Here is a 14,015-nt window from a genome sequence, read left to right as displayed (position 1 = left end):
CAAGAGGCGAGGCATTTGCGTTGTTTCTGCGGAGAACCCACTAAACCACGCGCAAATGTCGCATTCCATCGCAACGGTCATGGCGAGACCACTGACAGACGAGAGATTTCTGCGAGATCCCTGCGATAGTAGATGCGTGTCTATGCACGATGATCTGGGGATGTTTGGAGTTGGACTGGCCGTTCTGGGTAATCCTATCCAGGCCGAGTGGGCGATATAGAAAAGATCCTCAAGGGAATCGAACGTGCGAGCGGCAAAAGGAGGGAACGAGCGGTCCACGTGACACTGCCGCTCGGCCACCGCCCGCTGCAAAGGCGCGCCGCTCACCGCATCCCTTCGCCCACCACTCGCTCTCCGTCTCTCTCCCTCTCTCGATTATCTCGCTCGCTCTGCATTCACAACGGATCCTCCATCTGTCTCTTCGCTATTGTCCATCCCTCGCCAACCTCCCGCTATTACCTAGCGGCTAGATCTGTGCATCTGTCAATCCGCCGCGTCCGACAAGTATCGCGTTACCTCGTCGTCCTGGCTTCGACTCCTCAAAAAATTTTCCCTTCTTAGTCATCGCATTTTGCCCTAATCTGCCTAAGAGATCGGGTTGGTGCCTTGGTGCCTTATCATCTTCTGCCTGAAGATGCTCATCTAGCGTCGCAAAGCATATATCCTTCTTTCGATACTTCTGTTCTCTTCTGTGCTTCAATATATCTATATTTCTCGTGGTTACTGATACGGTGGTGGGTTTGGCAACCTTACAATACCATCTCGCTACTACTCTACGACCACAACTATGTCTGCGTCCCGTCCGGGGATGCGTCCCCCGTTGCCCTCCAAGGCGGGTCCAAGGGCACCGATGGGACGTCTGGCCAGTCTGAAACCACCATCTTCAACAGCAATAAAACGTCCCCAGTCAATCTCTCGACCTCAGCCGGCCAGGCCTACCACTCATCCCAAGACGACCACCTGTCCGAACCCAGGTTGCCCAGCCCCTCACATCGTCGAAGATGATGGTCAGAAGGTCTGTTCCGGGTGTGGTACTGTCATTAGTGAAGCGAACATTGTCTCCGAAGTCACTTTCGGGGAGACCTCTTCCGGTGCCGCCGTGGTTCAAGGTACTTTTGTCGGCGAAGACCAGTCTCACGTGCGCAGTTTTGGACCGGGCTTCCAGCGGGGGGGTGCGATGGAGAGTCGAGAGATCACGGAGCAGAATGGTAAGCTTTCCCCCTTGACTATGACTCATCCTTACGAGCGCCATCGCTAACTCAATTTAGGAACCCGTTACATCAACCAGCTCTCTCGGGCTCTAAATGTCCCGGAAAGTGCTATGAAGGCTGCCGGTCAGGTTTTCAAACTCGCTGTGGGTCTCAACTTCATCCAAGGTCGTCGAACCAAAACTGTGGCTGCGGTATGTCTGTACATCGCCTGCCGTCGACAGGATGGAAACACGGTCATGCTGATCGATTTCGCCGATGTGCTCATGGTAAGTTGGTCATGGCCTCCTATTTTGGGTATTGCCTTTACATCATCGGAATGTCCCGCTAATGACTTGGTCAATAGATCAATGTGTTTAAGTTGGGTCGAACCTACAAGGCCTTGCTGGATGAATTACGTCTGGGTGGCAATGTCTTCCTCATGAATCCTATTGATCCAGAGAGTTTGATCTACCGATTTGCCAAACAGCTTGAATTTGGATCCTCCACCATGCAGGTCGCCAGTGAAGCCGTGCGGATCGTACAACGCATGAATCGCGATTGGATGACAACCGGTCGTCGCCCCGCTGGCATCTGTGGTGCTGCCCTGATTCTCGCCGCGCGGATGAACAACTTCCGCCGAACCGTCCGCGAGGTTGTCTACGTGGTCAAAGTTACAGAAATCACCATCAGTCAACGTCTCAATGAATTCAGTTCAACGGAGAGTGGGGAGCTGACTGTCGATCAATTCCGTTCGGTGCAGCTCGAGAATGCTCACGACCCACCTTCCTTTACCCGCGCACGCGAAGGCAGGAAGCCCTCACGGAGTGTCAGGAAACGAGGGGCTGCGGAGACGGCCGCCGAGATCGAGGGTGATCTGTCGGATGTTAATGTCACTGGCTCGAGTGCTCGCCAACCCAGTCAAGCCCGGCGTGTGGATGCAGATGGGTTCGCCATCCCACCCCTTCCCATTGACCCGGCCTTGGTGTCCGCAGAGAGTGACCAACGACCGGAAAGATCAGCGGTCGACGAACTCGTTGCGGAGATGGATGAACAGTCCGCTAGGGCCAAAGCTGAACGAGCCAGGGGTTCTAGGTCCAGACAGCTGCCTGCTCCAAGCCCGGACCAGGTTGCCTCGGAGGAGGCTCTGGAGGATGAAATGACTGCCCTTCTCTCGAAAGGCTCAACCATGATCGACTCCAACATGGAGTCAAAGAAAGCAGTGTCTGACAACGCTGACATTGATGAAACCGAGTTTGAGTCCGATCCTGAAGTCTCCAACTGTCTACTATCCCCGGCAGAAGTGGAGATTAAGGAGCGAATCTGGGTCCATGAAAATAAGGACTATCTCCGAACCCAGCAGGCAAAAGCGCTCAAACGAGCTCTAGCCGAGGCTGACTCGCAGCCAGGTATGCATAAGCCCCGCAAGCGCCGTCGCGGCCGAATGGGAGATGTCACATACCTGGAGGGTGACGGCGAGGAAGGGGATGGCAGAGGCACGCGGGCCTCCACTCCAGCCGAGGCAACCCGCCGGATGCTGGAGAGGAGGGGTTTCAGTAAAAAAATCAACTACCGTCTCCTGGAATCTCTCTTTGGTGAGGAGGGTGCCGACGAAGCTGCCAAGGCCAAGGCAGAAAGCATGAGCCGCAGTCGCAGCCAGAGTGTGGCTTCTCGACGTAGCGCTAGCATTGAGCCCGAGGCCGCATCGAAACGCACCAGGATTGCCACTCCTGCTGCTAGCTCTAAACCTGCACCTACAGCTCCTACTAGTCGTGTACCCGCAGAGAAACAAGCAGGCGTCGGTGCTAGTACTGATAAGTCCGAGCGTGCAGGCGCTGGCGCGCCAGAACCAGACACGACGGCGGCAGATAACGAGGAACCCGAGGATGATTACGATGATGAAGAGGATGAGGATGATTACGGCGGAGATGATGGTCTCGACGCCGCGTTCGCCGGGAAGTATGGGGACGATTATTATAGTGATTATTACGACAGCGAGTAGGTTAGACCTGCAGGTATCCATGCAATCATGATGCTGTTATCTACCGGATATACGTAAATGCGCATGCCAGACACCATGCATGTTCATCTGGGCCTAACAGATAGCTAAGGTAGCTAGGTCCTACAACTATGGAGAATAATATTTAGATCATCCTCTGATCGCGCCAACCATGGACTTGTGGCTAGCATTCAGCTATGAGCAAGAAACGCCGATACTGCTTTATTGAGTGGGACCAAAGCACCATAGCGCCGTAAGCAGACAAACTAGATGTTGTTCAAATAGATTGCGACAATGCATAGTCGGAATTACCTGATTAGGGATATCACGTGTGATCGGCGCCCAAAGTGGTAGGCTTCACGCCTGAGGCAGGCTGGACCTGACCTCAGCTTTCTCCAACATCGTCGCCCTCTTCGACGTACAACAGCTCCACAACCTCCACCCCCGCATAGCCCCCCAGTCTTCTCCTGTTTCTGATTCACAGTGGGTACGGCGTCCGAATGATCTGGACTGCCTGATTCCTGAACCTCGTGTGTCACCCACTGTGGTGTTGCCACAGCCTGAGCTCTGCCAACTAACCCTAACCACGCTTCATATGAGAATGTGTGCGCACAGAGGCACCACCGCCAGCCAAGGCAAGGGGGTTAGGATCTTGCCCCCTGCTGCAACCTGTAAGAGACTACCTGGTGCACTCAGGTAAACTGGGCCTGGTGTGGGTAGAGTTTACGAGTTATGCGATATTTCCTGTCTGGGGACAGAGCAATGTTCTCATCGAGTCACTGAGACCCCGTTATCGCCTCCATCGGTAGCCGGATACCCGAGAGAGAGAGAGAGAGGTCATCCATCCTTCTTATCAGCCCAGGTGAAGAAGACACCCGGAAAGGAAGGTTCCCGCTCTCTGGTCAGGCCTGTCTGATGCTTGTGATTCCTTCCGGCATCCGGGTATCATTTCCGACAATACTGACCTGTGTTCTCCTCCCCTGTCTTGATATCATGTATCCGCTGATCCTGAAGAATGCCGGGAAGGAAGTCCGTCCACGACTCAGTGGCATGAGGCCGGCGAGTGGGATTGGCGAATGCCGTCCTACTACCGCCTGACTTTCCCTCCTTTATTCCTCGATGCATCATGGCTGCGTTATTTCTCCGGTTGGTATGGAGGATCCATCGATCTGCAAGTTAATAGGCCTGACCTTCTTTTATTCTGGGGGGGTCAGAAAACCTTCCCTCAAGAGGAGGTGTTAAAAAAAGGACCCAGTCAGAAAAAGCCCATGGCGGGGGTCTCTCATTCTCCCGGCGCTGGGTGAGCAGCCTTCCTGCGTTATCACGGACATAAGATACACTGTGGCTCCACTGCTATTCATCCTCTCTTATGCCATGTATGTATGTTTGCACCTTTGAGGATCAAACTCCGCGAACCTCCACTCGCTATATAAACTCTTGCAATCGACCAATCTGGCTTTTCTTCCTGCTCTCTTTCCACTTTCTCCAGCTTGTACCCCATCAGTTGCGCCAGAATACTCAGGAATAGCAGCATGGTCAAGCTGAACATATATGGACGGGGGTTGAGCCTCCGTCTGGCTATTATGCTGACGTGCCAGATATCATTCATTCTGTTCGGTGCGAGGCCTTTTGACCACCACACACGATTGTGTAGGAAGACTGACTGGCTGACATGTGTCTCTCCGTTGAGGGCTGAATAGGCTACAATCAGGGTGTCTTTTCGGGTATCGTGAGCAACCAGAACTTTCTCAGTCAGATTGGTTACCCCAGCAGTGCTGTCATTGGTATCATCGTGTCCATTTACAATTTGGGATGCTTCGCCGGGACAGCACTCGCTTTTATGACCAGTGACAAAATGGGGTTTCGGAAGACAATGTGGTTCTCCATGTCTTGGATCCTGGTATGTGCCTCTACATCATCCGGGCTTCTTCCCGCTTGGACTTCAAGGCTCGAGTCGACTGCAGACAGCAGAGCTCGCTTGTCTGCAGGTCCCTGGGCCGTTTCCCTTTTCCTGCCCAATCTCTCCCTCATCTCACCCCCGGAATTCTCCCTTACACAAGAACGGTTAACCAACATTCCAATGCAGGTAGGAGCAACGGTCCAAACTTGCGCCTATTCCAGGACTCAACTCCTTGTCGCCCGTTTCGTGACTGGCATTGGCACTGGCGTCTTCAGCAGCGCGGTGCCCGTGTACCAATCGGAACTCTGTGATGCCCGGAGACGAGGAATGTACGTTTGTAGCCAGCCTTTGGCGATCGGCGTGGGCATCGTCGTATCCTACTGGTTCGATTACGGGATGAGCTTCGTCGATGGGCCCGTGAACTGGCGACTCCCCATTGCTTGTCAGATTGTATTCGTGGTGCTCGTGATCTTGATGGTATTTGGGTAGGTCCATTCTCGCAGTTACTTCCTTATGCACAATTTCCTGAAATCACTTTTTCTCTCTGTGTGCGTGGCTTGGCTAGGGCTTGTGTCTAACGGCTTCCGCCCATTCCCGCCGGAATGGGCGGTATCAAACAGGCTCCCAGAAAGTCCCCGATGGCTCTTTCGAGGAGGCCGGAATGAAGAGGGCCTCCAGGTACTATGTGATGTGTATGACCGGGCCACCGATGATCCCAAAATTGCCCAGGACTGCCAGGGGATCTTCAAGGCCCTGGAGATGGACAACCTTCGTGGTGAGTACCGCTGGTCCCAGATCTTCAAGAAGGACGAATTGCACACCGGCCGACGCGTCCTCCTCTCGTACGGCCTGCAGTTCATGAATCAGATGGGTGGAGTCAATCTGATTGTCTCCTATGTGACGACGGGTAGGTGGCTGCCCTGCGTTAGGGTTTTCGGGAATTCAGGCTCACCATCCAATCCAGTGCTGGAAACCAACGTTGGCATGGACAAGCAACTCAGTTTACTCATCGGCGGGGCCATCCAGGTGATGTTTGTCGTGGGTAAGTTGGTGGCCCGTCCCCCGGAGTCCGAGCAGACCAGACCAGACCAGACCCGCTGATCTCAACGCAATTACACAATCTAAACAGGCTCATTCTACCCTACTTTCTTCTGCGATCGACTGGGGCGACGAAAGCCAATGATGTGGGGATCTTTCGGACTTTTCCTGTGCATGCTCATGATCTCCATTCTTTTGTCCTTCAAAGGTAAGTAGCTCTACGCTCCCCGCCACCGACTGATATGGAGCTTTTCTCCAGAGGCTCCCACCCCAAGCCTCTTTCCCGGGCTACTCAATCGAGCAAATCCTGCTGACGTGGGTTAAATTAACGATTGGGAGAAATTCCACAAAAAAAAAAGAGAGAGAGAGAGGGACACTACTGACCCCCGACTCCACAGGAACCCCCCAACAGCAACCCGCCGCCACCGCATCGGTGCCTTTCTTCTTCCTCTTCATGCTCATCTTCGGCGCCTCTATTAACTGCATCCCGTGGGTGTACGGGCCGGAGATCCTTCCCCTTCATGTGCGAGCCAAAGGGTGAGTGCAAGGCGAGATTAGTCTTGCGCGTGTTGCCCATCATCCATCCAAGCACCCCCCCCCCCCCCAATTCCACCTCCGTCTCCATCCGAATTCCTGCTTCATTCCACGCGGAAAGACGTATCCCGCACCCTTGCGGACCCAAGCTAATCTCTCCCACGCTCCAGACAAGCCATCGGGGTCTCGGCAAACTGGCTGTGGAATTTCTTCGTTGCCATGATCGCCCCCTCGCTCATCCAGGATCTCGAGTGGAAGGGGTACCTGATCTTCATGTGTCTGAACCTGTCCTTTGTCCCGGTAAGCGAGCGGCGCCCTGACTCTCTCACATACCAGCCTGTGATCGATCGGCACTCTGGGTCTCTGCGTCTTGTGTACGACGCTGGCGTAGAACGGACGCATCGGAGCCGGTTACGCCCCGCGAATCGACAAACACTAACTAACACTCCCTCCTCCATTAGATCATCTACTTCTTCTACCCCGAGACCGCGAACCTCTCCCTCGAGCAGATCGACTTCCTGTTCACAGAGAGCGACAGCAAGCGGCAGTCGCGGCCGCAGGCCTTCCGGATGATCTCGTACGAGCAGGCCGACGACGAATGGAAACAGCCCATCGTGCACGAGTCTGTCTAGTGCCACTCACTCACAACCCACCCACTGACTGGCTGAGGCGTCTCCCCGGGCCACCAACTACGTTACTTCCCAGCCAGGGAAGAGGGAGTGAGTGGGCGCGGTGGAACTGCCTGTCTGTCAGTCAGCTGGGGCATGCGGTATGTATGCGGAGGGCAATTGCGGGGATGACTGGATGATACGTAGGTAGGAGAGGGTAGAGGGGGCTGGGACATCTAGCGTAACTAGCATTGTTTTGGACGTCATGGGTTTGGCTTTTGCACGGCGAGTTGAATCATTCATGGATTGGGCTACGAGGCTTAGATATAGTATTGGTAGATAGGTAGCGCTCTGTCTCGATCAGGATGAACATACAGACACCTACAATGAAGCAAGCACGAACGAAAGATCAATCTCCTCTCACTGAAATAATTCATTTCTTTTATTTTCTTCATTCTCAGTCATTCTTCTGTTCTTCCTCCCCCTCATTCCGGGGGATGTAGTTGGATGCCGCCGGGTGGCGGGGAAAACTTATCGACATGTGAAATATAGGCCAAAAAGGAAAAGGAAAAGGAAAATGCAAAAATCAACCCAACCAAGCCATTCCATTCCATCCGCCCATAAGACATAAATATAGACCTGCCTTGCACGTAATTACCGCCCGATGAATTGCGCCATAACCATAAAAAAAAAAGGCAAAAATAGAACGAAAATAAGAAAGAAAAGAAAAATCACAAACATGACAAGATGGGTCAGCTACGAGTCGAGCAGAGAACCCCAAAAGTGAAATACGAACGAAACCGAAGCAAGTCGACTTTTCTCGTGCCGGCTCCCTGATCGCCGTCGAAAATCGGGTCGGTTCGAGACGAAAAGACACGGCGGACGGTCGGTGCGTGCTCTCTTGTTACGCGTCGATCTCCATCCCACTCCCCATTCCTACGCCTCCGGCCATCCCCGCGCCAATGCCGTTGATGGACGGCTGGGCACTAAGCGTCTGCAGAAGGGGGAGGCCGGCATCGACGGGGTTCATGCCGAGGAGGTTCTGGTTTTGGACCTGGGACGCCGGCGCGTCCAGAGGGCGATCGGATGCGTTGAGGACCTGGGTGCCTTCAAACATGATGGGGGTTGCGCGCAGGTTCTGCACGCAGGTCTCCCACGAGGAGCCCACCAGCTGGGCCTGGGTGAGCTCGTCGTTGAAGAGATAGAAGGCCGGGCCCAGAGCCACCCCGAGAGGGGCGGCGGGGCGGGCTGCGACGAGGTAGGCGTTGAGGGCGCGGTTCTTCATGAGGATCTGGCAGTCGGCCAGATGGGCGGCGAATTGGCGGTCGATGTACTTCTTCCAGCCGCGCACGGCGGCGGCGAGGTCAGCGTCATCCATGGCGATGCGTTGCCAGCTGATTCCGAGGAGGCGGGTGGCGTCGTCGACAAGCGGCTCTCCGGGGGTGAAAGGGTTCGAGCGAGCGGCGGAGTCGAGGAGACGACGGTTGTCGTCGTTGGCGGCGTCTTGTTGGCGCTGGATCGAGGAGACGGTGATGTCGTCTAAGCTGGGTGCGGACGGGTCGAGACGCTGCGACTTGCGGCCAGATTCCGCGGCCTGGGACTGCGGCTGAGATGGAGCCGTGGACGGAGCAGTCATGTTCTCTTCGTACCAGGTTCCCGTCTGGCTTTCTGCGGAAAGAGCCATCTTGGTACGCGGGTTCAGAAGAACCATGCCCTCGCCGTAGATGGGTTCTTCCTCCTCCTGCTGCTGCTGCTGCTGCGGAGCGGGAGGAACCGTCGCCGACAGGGGAGGCATGCTGGAGACATTGCGTGCCTCCTCGAAGTCTGCCTCCTCGCGCGATCGTTTGCGGGAGGGTTTGGCGGCGGGGGCCGCAAGGCCACTCGAGAAGGAAGTATGGGAGTGGAACCCATTGGCGAAGTACGCGCCTGAAGAAGTGTCGGCCGCGGCATCCATCATAGACTGGCGCGGGTATGGAAGGAAGGCATGTTCCTGGGGAGGGGATAGGACCATGGCGGGACCGTCGGAGAGGCTGTTGAGCAGCATTGGACACATGGTGGTGAGAGCGAGGCAGGAAGGTCGATGGGAAGCAGGGAGACCGGGAGGTGACTACGAGAGACAAATGCGATCTGCAGGGCTAAGTGAGCTAGAAACCAGAAGTGAGAGCAACCTTTGGATCACGGGATCCACGCAAAGAGCCAGCGAGGTGTCGCGAGACGGGACGGATGTCGCGCGTGACGAGGAGCTTGACGAGGTAGGAGAGAGGAAGAGAAGAGAGATATAGAAGGATATCAAAGGATATAGATAGATGAGAGGAGGAGGTAGATGAATTGAAGGTGAGGAGAGAAGAGGGTGATGGGAGAGAAGACGACGGGAGGAGGAGAAGAGGAGGAGGTGAGAAGGAGAAGCGAGAGAAGAAGGGCTGACGTGCAGATGGATGTAGTCCGTAAATGGATGGAGTTGGAGGTGATGCGGAGAGCGGAAGGATTTGCCATCCGTACCGTACGTGACCGCCCCTTTCCCGTCATTCGGAGCGCTGGGACGGTCACAATACGCCGTGTACCGTACCAGATCGCCCTGCAAGGACGGGCCCATTATTGGCCGAGGGCCCATCGCTCGGGGCAACCTGCAGGTGATCCTGCCGCCCTGATTGGACCATCTGGGCACGGCTGTCCGCGCGTCCCTTTGTTGATTGGCTGTGCCTTCCCGGAAGCTGCGGATCCGCTCCGCCGCCAACCGGGGGTTTCATTGGCGGTCTCAACGAACGACCACATGCCAGCGGACAAGAACAGACGAACAGAAGAACCGAATCGAACATCAAATCAATCCTCTATTTTGTTTAAAAGTCGGAAATTTATAGTAACAAGAAGGGAAGGACACTCAAACAAGACAAATCGAATGATACGGTGAAAGCAGTCCGACACCGGAATCTCGTGCTAATGAAACATGACGCACAGGTAGACGTTCATCGATCAGGCAATGCATACGCAAAAGGATTCTCCCACCGTTCACACCATAATCAAAACAAAATCTTGGGAGAAGGACAAGGGGAAAAAAAAAAAACACGGAGCCGACCTCCTGCTCGAGATCTCACACGTAGTCATATCAACCCATCGGGCGGAACCATGCCGGCCGTTGAGTTCAGCGGCATTCCCTGCATGAAGCCGAACCCATCAGTCAGCCCTGGTACCCCCCGCTTCTCCAAGAGGGTTCGCATGGAGAAACATTATTTGTAAATAAGCAGTAGGTCACAAGAGGGTTATAAGAATTGGAAAGGAAGAGTTAGAGAAGGAATGTCGAAAGGCGTTAAGGGAAATGCGTTCATGTTGGTCGTGCAGAGTCGCGCCCCGCCGTGGACTCCCGAGGGATGAAAGGTCGTCCCTCGGCGCTTCCTGTCGTTACGCTGGCCGGTCGGGGGGGAGATGATTTCGTTGCCGGGGCGAGGCGGACTCATCCAGGGTGCACCTTCCATCCGGTACACAGCTTAGGCATTGCCCGCGGTCGCACCACCCAGGTAACCCTTGACGCGGTCGACCTGCTCGGGGGCGTAGCTGGGGGCCATCGAGCCGATGAGCAGGAAGAAGATAAGCACGACGGCACCGATGATGATGGACTTGCGCTTGGCGGGGTGGTTGGCGCCATACTCAGCCCAGGCGCGGTTGGCCTGGCCGGCATAGTCCTTGATCTTGTCGCCACCGAGCTTGTAGTAGACGAGACCGCAGAGAGCGATGGAGTACCCAAAGAACTGAGTACCAGTGACGGGAGTCTGCCAGATCATCATGGAGGCAACAACCAGGAGGATATCCTTGAGGACACCGCAGAGGGTCATGACCAGGGAAGAGGTCTTGCCGATCTGTGGAGACGGTTAGTTAGGGGACGCGAGGGCATCGGATGTATTCGAACTTACCAGGAAGACGACCGACACGTTCAGCAGGAAGGCGACGACGGCGTTGAGCAGGAGAGTCCAGATACCGACGTTGTAGATGTGGCCCATGGTCATGTTGGGGACCTCCAGGAACAGCGCAGTGACACCGTTCATGACCGCACAGACGGGAGCGAAGTAGTAGAGAGAGACCAGAGGGTCCATCTTGTACTCGGCCGAGCTGAGCAGGCGCTGCACCATGACCAGACGAGTGGCCTCGAAGATGATACCGCCAATCTGGAAGAGGAACCCGATGAAGACGAACTTGATCTCACCGAAAGAGGCGATGATGACACCAATGACGATGACAGCCACGTTCATGAGCACCTTGAGGTTGACGGGGGCCATTCCAAGACCCCAGGTAGCGAACAGCACGGCGACAGGCGTGGTGGCCTTGAGCATCTGGATGAAGGCGACACTCAGGTACAGATAGGTCACATTACCACAGATCAAACTCAAGCTGAAGAAGAGACCGATGGGAACAATCGCACGGAGGTAGACACGACCGGTCATCTTGACGGTCTTGCGGCCATCCAGGAGGGTGGTGGTGCGAGCGAGGAGCTGGGTCATGAAAGTCGCAAACGCCAGATGCCATGTTGTCAGGACGATAGCTAGAGCAGGGTTAGAAGGGGACTCGGCGATGGTGAAGGAAGACAGGAAGGCATACGGAAGCCTAGATGAAGGAAACGGTTAGTGTCTTGTTCTGAGGGTTGGGGGGAGGTAGAATCGGCCAGGTTGCACTTACGGAATTGACCATAGTCCAGGATCTGCTTGTTGAACAGGATAACGCTGGAACTCAGGGTGATCCAGACACTGTCACGGCGGTTAAACTCTGCACAGCGAAAAGCGTCTCGGAGGACCGAATTACCTGACGTAGATGGCCGGGTGGAAGGTCGGCTTGGGAGGCTCGGGCTTGTCGACGGCGGGATTGACGGTAGGCAGGGTAGCCTCCGGCCGAGACACCTCCCCGGAGGTTCTGACCTTTTCTCCTTCGTTGCTCATGGTGAATCTGCGCTGTTGGTCCGACAGGAAGCGTTGGAAATCAAAGGGACGCGGCCGTAAAAGGCTGCTTCGACTGAACTGCGAGGAGGCCACGGGTAAAGGTGGTGGAGGATGGAAAGGGAAAGGAAAGCGGAAAGTGGGAAGACAAGTAGATTAGAAGAAGAATTAAGGGACAGTCCCGCAAGGCCGTCAACAGAAAGCGGTAGGTAGTAACGAGTGAGAGAGAGTTGGTCTGGTAGAAACGAAAAAAAAAAATAACAGAATGGGGAAAAAAAAAAAGCGCGAAAGGAAGAAACGGGGTGCAGTGGAAGAGTGGGAGAGATGGAGAGAGTCGACGGAAATAGAGCAGAGAAAAAAGAAGAGTTGGAAGGGGCGAGGAGGAGGAGACGGAATCGGTAGGAGGGCGTAATTTAGGGGGAGGAATGATGGGAAAGACCGACCGGGGATCCGCCCGAGGGAGTGACGACGACTTGAGGGAGATCGTGACCGCGTAGGAGAGATATCGTTCGCCAGGATCCGTTATGCACGGCATTTGCTACGTACGTACGTCTTACTTTGATGTCGATTTCTTAGTTCTTATTTGGTCTTAATTTATGAATTTTTCTCCTGTATTCTGTCCTTAGTCGTCTTATTCTCAACTCTTCTCCTCTCCTAGTGTGCTGTTCCCCGTCTAAGTTCTCTTCGTCGTGCCTGACCGCAAACAGACGGCTATAATTAACCTGTGGGACAACCCGCAACCAGCTCTGGTAGGGCCGGATGGAGCCTCCCATATTGGATATTATTATTACTCGGTTTCAATCGCAAATGGGTTAATTTGCCTCGACCAAAACAGACGTTGAAACCATTTCCCCATCTCATGGCGTTTCGACTTCTCGCCGACACCGCCAGACCCAAAAACCAAGCCAGGTGGACCCTTTCGATGAGGTACAATTACTACACAGGGCATGGATCCCCTGCCGTTTGGTATGGTTATTCCCCTCCGTTCGCCAAGGGCCTCCACCGCCGTTGTCCTCCCAGTATTCCAATAACCTCTCTTGCCTACATATTATTCGAGGGACGCAGTACCCATCCTGCGTCCGCCCTAGATGATCCCAGTGACGGAAGAGTCTGAATACCGCCCTCAATCGACCCCTCGTTTCCATTTAATTAGTTTAATTATCCCTCAGTTCCCTGTATCTAACAGTGGATGTCCAGTGGGGCGAGGCAACTGCCCATCAACTCTCGTGGCGAGGAACATTGTCAATCTCCAGGTCTCCACAGTGTTGCCCCCTTTCCCTTGGTTCATTATTCGTAGACTTGCCTTGATCAATATCACATTTTTATCATGACGGCTCTGACTATTTTCTCTCTGCCGACTGAGTCTAGCTGGAAGCATGGCGTACGGAGTTACTGAGTACGAAGAGAGAAAAAATACAGGACATATTTCCTCCAACGAAATTAATCCCCATCCGTGTTGATCAAAATTAAGACCACCTTGTTTGGTCCGACGTGCATTACGCAAGCAGGCGGTGGCCAAGCACTCATGTACCCGCGTTCAGCGGCCACTTGTCCATAGCGTCGTCGCGAAAGGTCCCTTGCTGGTGGGGAATGCGGCGATCTGATGGCTGAAAGCCTGACGCCATCACCGTGGTTCAATGGCGTTTTTAAGAAATTCGCCCTGCATCACACTATCAGGGACTCCCCATGCCCCACGAGGGTCCTGGCTTCTCTGGATGGATGGACCACCGTCACATCTCTCGTCCATGTTTCTCGCTTCCCTCCGGTCTGGGTCATTCGAGACAATCCGATTGTTCTTTTTTTTCGGTCCTTGTTTTATTTTAAGCTTAC

The 14,015-nt window shown here is 54.5% G+C and overlaps 5 protein-coding genes across 5 annotated transcripts; 3 read left to right on the top strand and 2 right to left on the bottom strand.

The window, feature by feature from the left end:
- Positions 1–629: 629 nt before the first annotated feature.
- On the top strand, positions 630–3,357 carry BDV59DRAFT_86967 (transcription factor TFIIIB subunit BRF1). Its single transcript, XM_073697245.1, has 3 exons — positions 630–1,208; positions 1,269–1,477; positions 1,555–3,357. Exons 1-3 carry the CDS (start codon positions 788–790, stop codon positions 3,187–3,189), a joined length of 2,265 nt encoding a protein of 754 aa, XP_073552015.1. The 5' UTR covers positions 630–787; the 3' UTR covers positions 3,190–3,357.
- Positions 3,358–4,604: 1,247 nt separating this feature from the next.
- BDV59DRAFT_86896 (sugar transporter-like protein) lies at positions 4,605–7,349 on the top strand. Its single transcript, XM_073697243.1, has 9 exons — positions 4,605–4,803; positions 4,887–5,086; positions 5,273–5,571; positions 5,707–5,993; positions 6,051–6,128; positions 6,216–6,332; positions 6,523–6,661; positions 6,829–6,958; positions 7,120–7,349. The coding sequence occupies exons 1-9, from the start codon at positions 4,719–4,721 to the stop codon at positions 7,288–7,290; spliced, it is 1,506 nt and encodes a 501-aa protein (XP_073552014.1). The 5' UTR covers positions 4,605–4,718; the 3' UTR covers positions 7,291–7,349.
- A 328-nt stretch (positions 7,350–7,677) lies between these two features.
- On the bottom strand, positions 7,678–9,469 carry BDV59DRAFT_86869 (uncharacterized protein). Its single transcript, XM_073697241.1, has one exon. It carries the CDS (start codon positions 9,317–9,319, stop codon positions 8,171–8,173), a length of 1,149 nt encoding a protein of 382 aa, XP_073552013.1. The 5' UTR covers positions 9,320–9,469; the 3' UTR covers positions 7,678–8,170.
- On the top strand, positions 9,470–10,461 carry BDV59DRAFT_86889 (uncharacterized protein). Its single transcript, XM_073697242.1, has one exon. The coding sequence runs from the start codon at positions 9,620–9,622 to the stop codon at positions 10,172–10,174; it is 555 nt and encodes a 184-aa protein (XP_073552012.1). The 5' UTR covers positions 9,470–9,619; the 3' UTR covers positions 10,175–10,461.
- glfB (UDP-galactofuranose transporter) lies at positions 10,073–12,633 on the bottom strand. The gene is made up of 5 exons (XM_073688369.1): positions 12,055–12,633; positions 11,932–11,999; positions 11,854–11,859; positions 11,172–11,797; positions 10,073–11,117 (listed from the first exon to the last, which is right to left on the bottom strand). Exons 1-5 carry the CDS (start codon positions 12,186–12,188, stop codon positions 10,749–10,751), a joined length of 1,203 nt encoding a protein of 400 aa, XP_073552011.1. The 5' UTR covers positions 12,189–12,633; the 3' UTR covers positions 10,073–10,748.
- Between the last annotated feature and the right edge of the window lie 1,382 nt (positions 12,634–14,015).

This window comes from Aspergillus ambiguus (genome assembly GCF_047715705.1).
Source record: "Aspergillus ambiguus strain CBS 117.58 unplaced genomic scaffold BDV59scaffold_3, whole genome shotgun sequence".
NCBI lineage: Eukaryota > Fungi > Ascomycota > Eurotiomycetes > Eurotiales > Aspergillaceae > Aspergillus > Aspergillus ambiguus.
The sequence above is the reverse complement of the archived record's forward strand: the minus strand, read 5'-3'. Positions and strand labels throughout refer to the sequence as shown.

Bases quoted from the DNA above. Each gene is read 5' to 3' on its own strand.
- BDV59DRAFT_86896 (XM_073697243.1), top strand. From the start codon at position 4,719: ATGGTCAAGCTGAACATATATGGACGGGGGTTGAGCCTCCGTCTGGCT. The intron at 5,087-5,272 runs GTATGTGCCTCT...ATTCCAATGCAG, and splicing joins TCTCCATGTCTTGGATCCTG to GTAGGAGCAACGGTCCAAAC. The intron at 6,129-6,215 runs GTAAGTTGGTGG...CAATCTAAACAG, and splicing joins CCAGGTGATGTTTGTCGTGG to GCTCATTCTACCCTACTTTC.
- BDV59DRAFT_86967 (XM_073697245.1), top strand. From the start codon at position 788: ATGTCTGCGTCCCGTCCGGGGATGCGTCCCCCGTTGCCCTCCAAGGCG. The intron at 1,209-1,268 runs GTAAGCTTTCCC...AACTCAATTTAG, and splicing joins AGAGATCACGGAGCAGAATG to GAACCCGTTACATCAACCAG. The intron at 1,478-1,554 runs GTAAGTTGGTCA...CTTGGTCAATAG, and splicing joins ATTTCGCCGATGTGCTCATG to ATCAATGTGTTTAAGTTGGG.
- BDV59DRAFT_86869 (XM_073697241.1), bottom strand. From the start codon at position 9,319: ATGTGTCCAATGCTGCTCAACAGCCTCTCCGACGGTCCCGCCATGGTC.
- BDV59DRAFT_86889 (XM_073697242.1), top strand. From the start codon at position 9,620: ATGGGAGAGAAGACGACGGGAGGAGGAGAAGAGGAGGAGGTGAGAAGG.
- glfB (XM_073688369.1), bottom strand. From the start codon at position 12,188: ATGAGCAACGAAGGAGAAAAGGTCAGAACCTCCGGGGAGGTGTCTCGG. The intron at 12,000-12,054 runs GTAATTCGGTCC...CCGCCGTGACAG, and splicing joins CACCCGGCCATCTACGTCAG to TGTCTGGATCACCCTGAGTT. The intron at 11,118-11,171 runs GTAAGTTCGAAT...CCGTCTCCACAG, and splicing joins ACGTGTCGGTCGTCTTCCTG to ATCGGCAAGACCTCTTCCCT.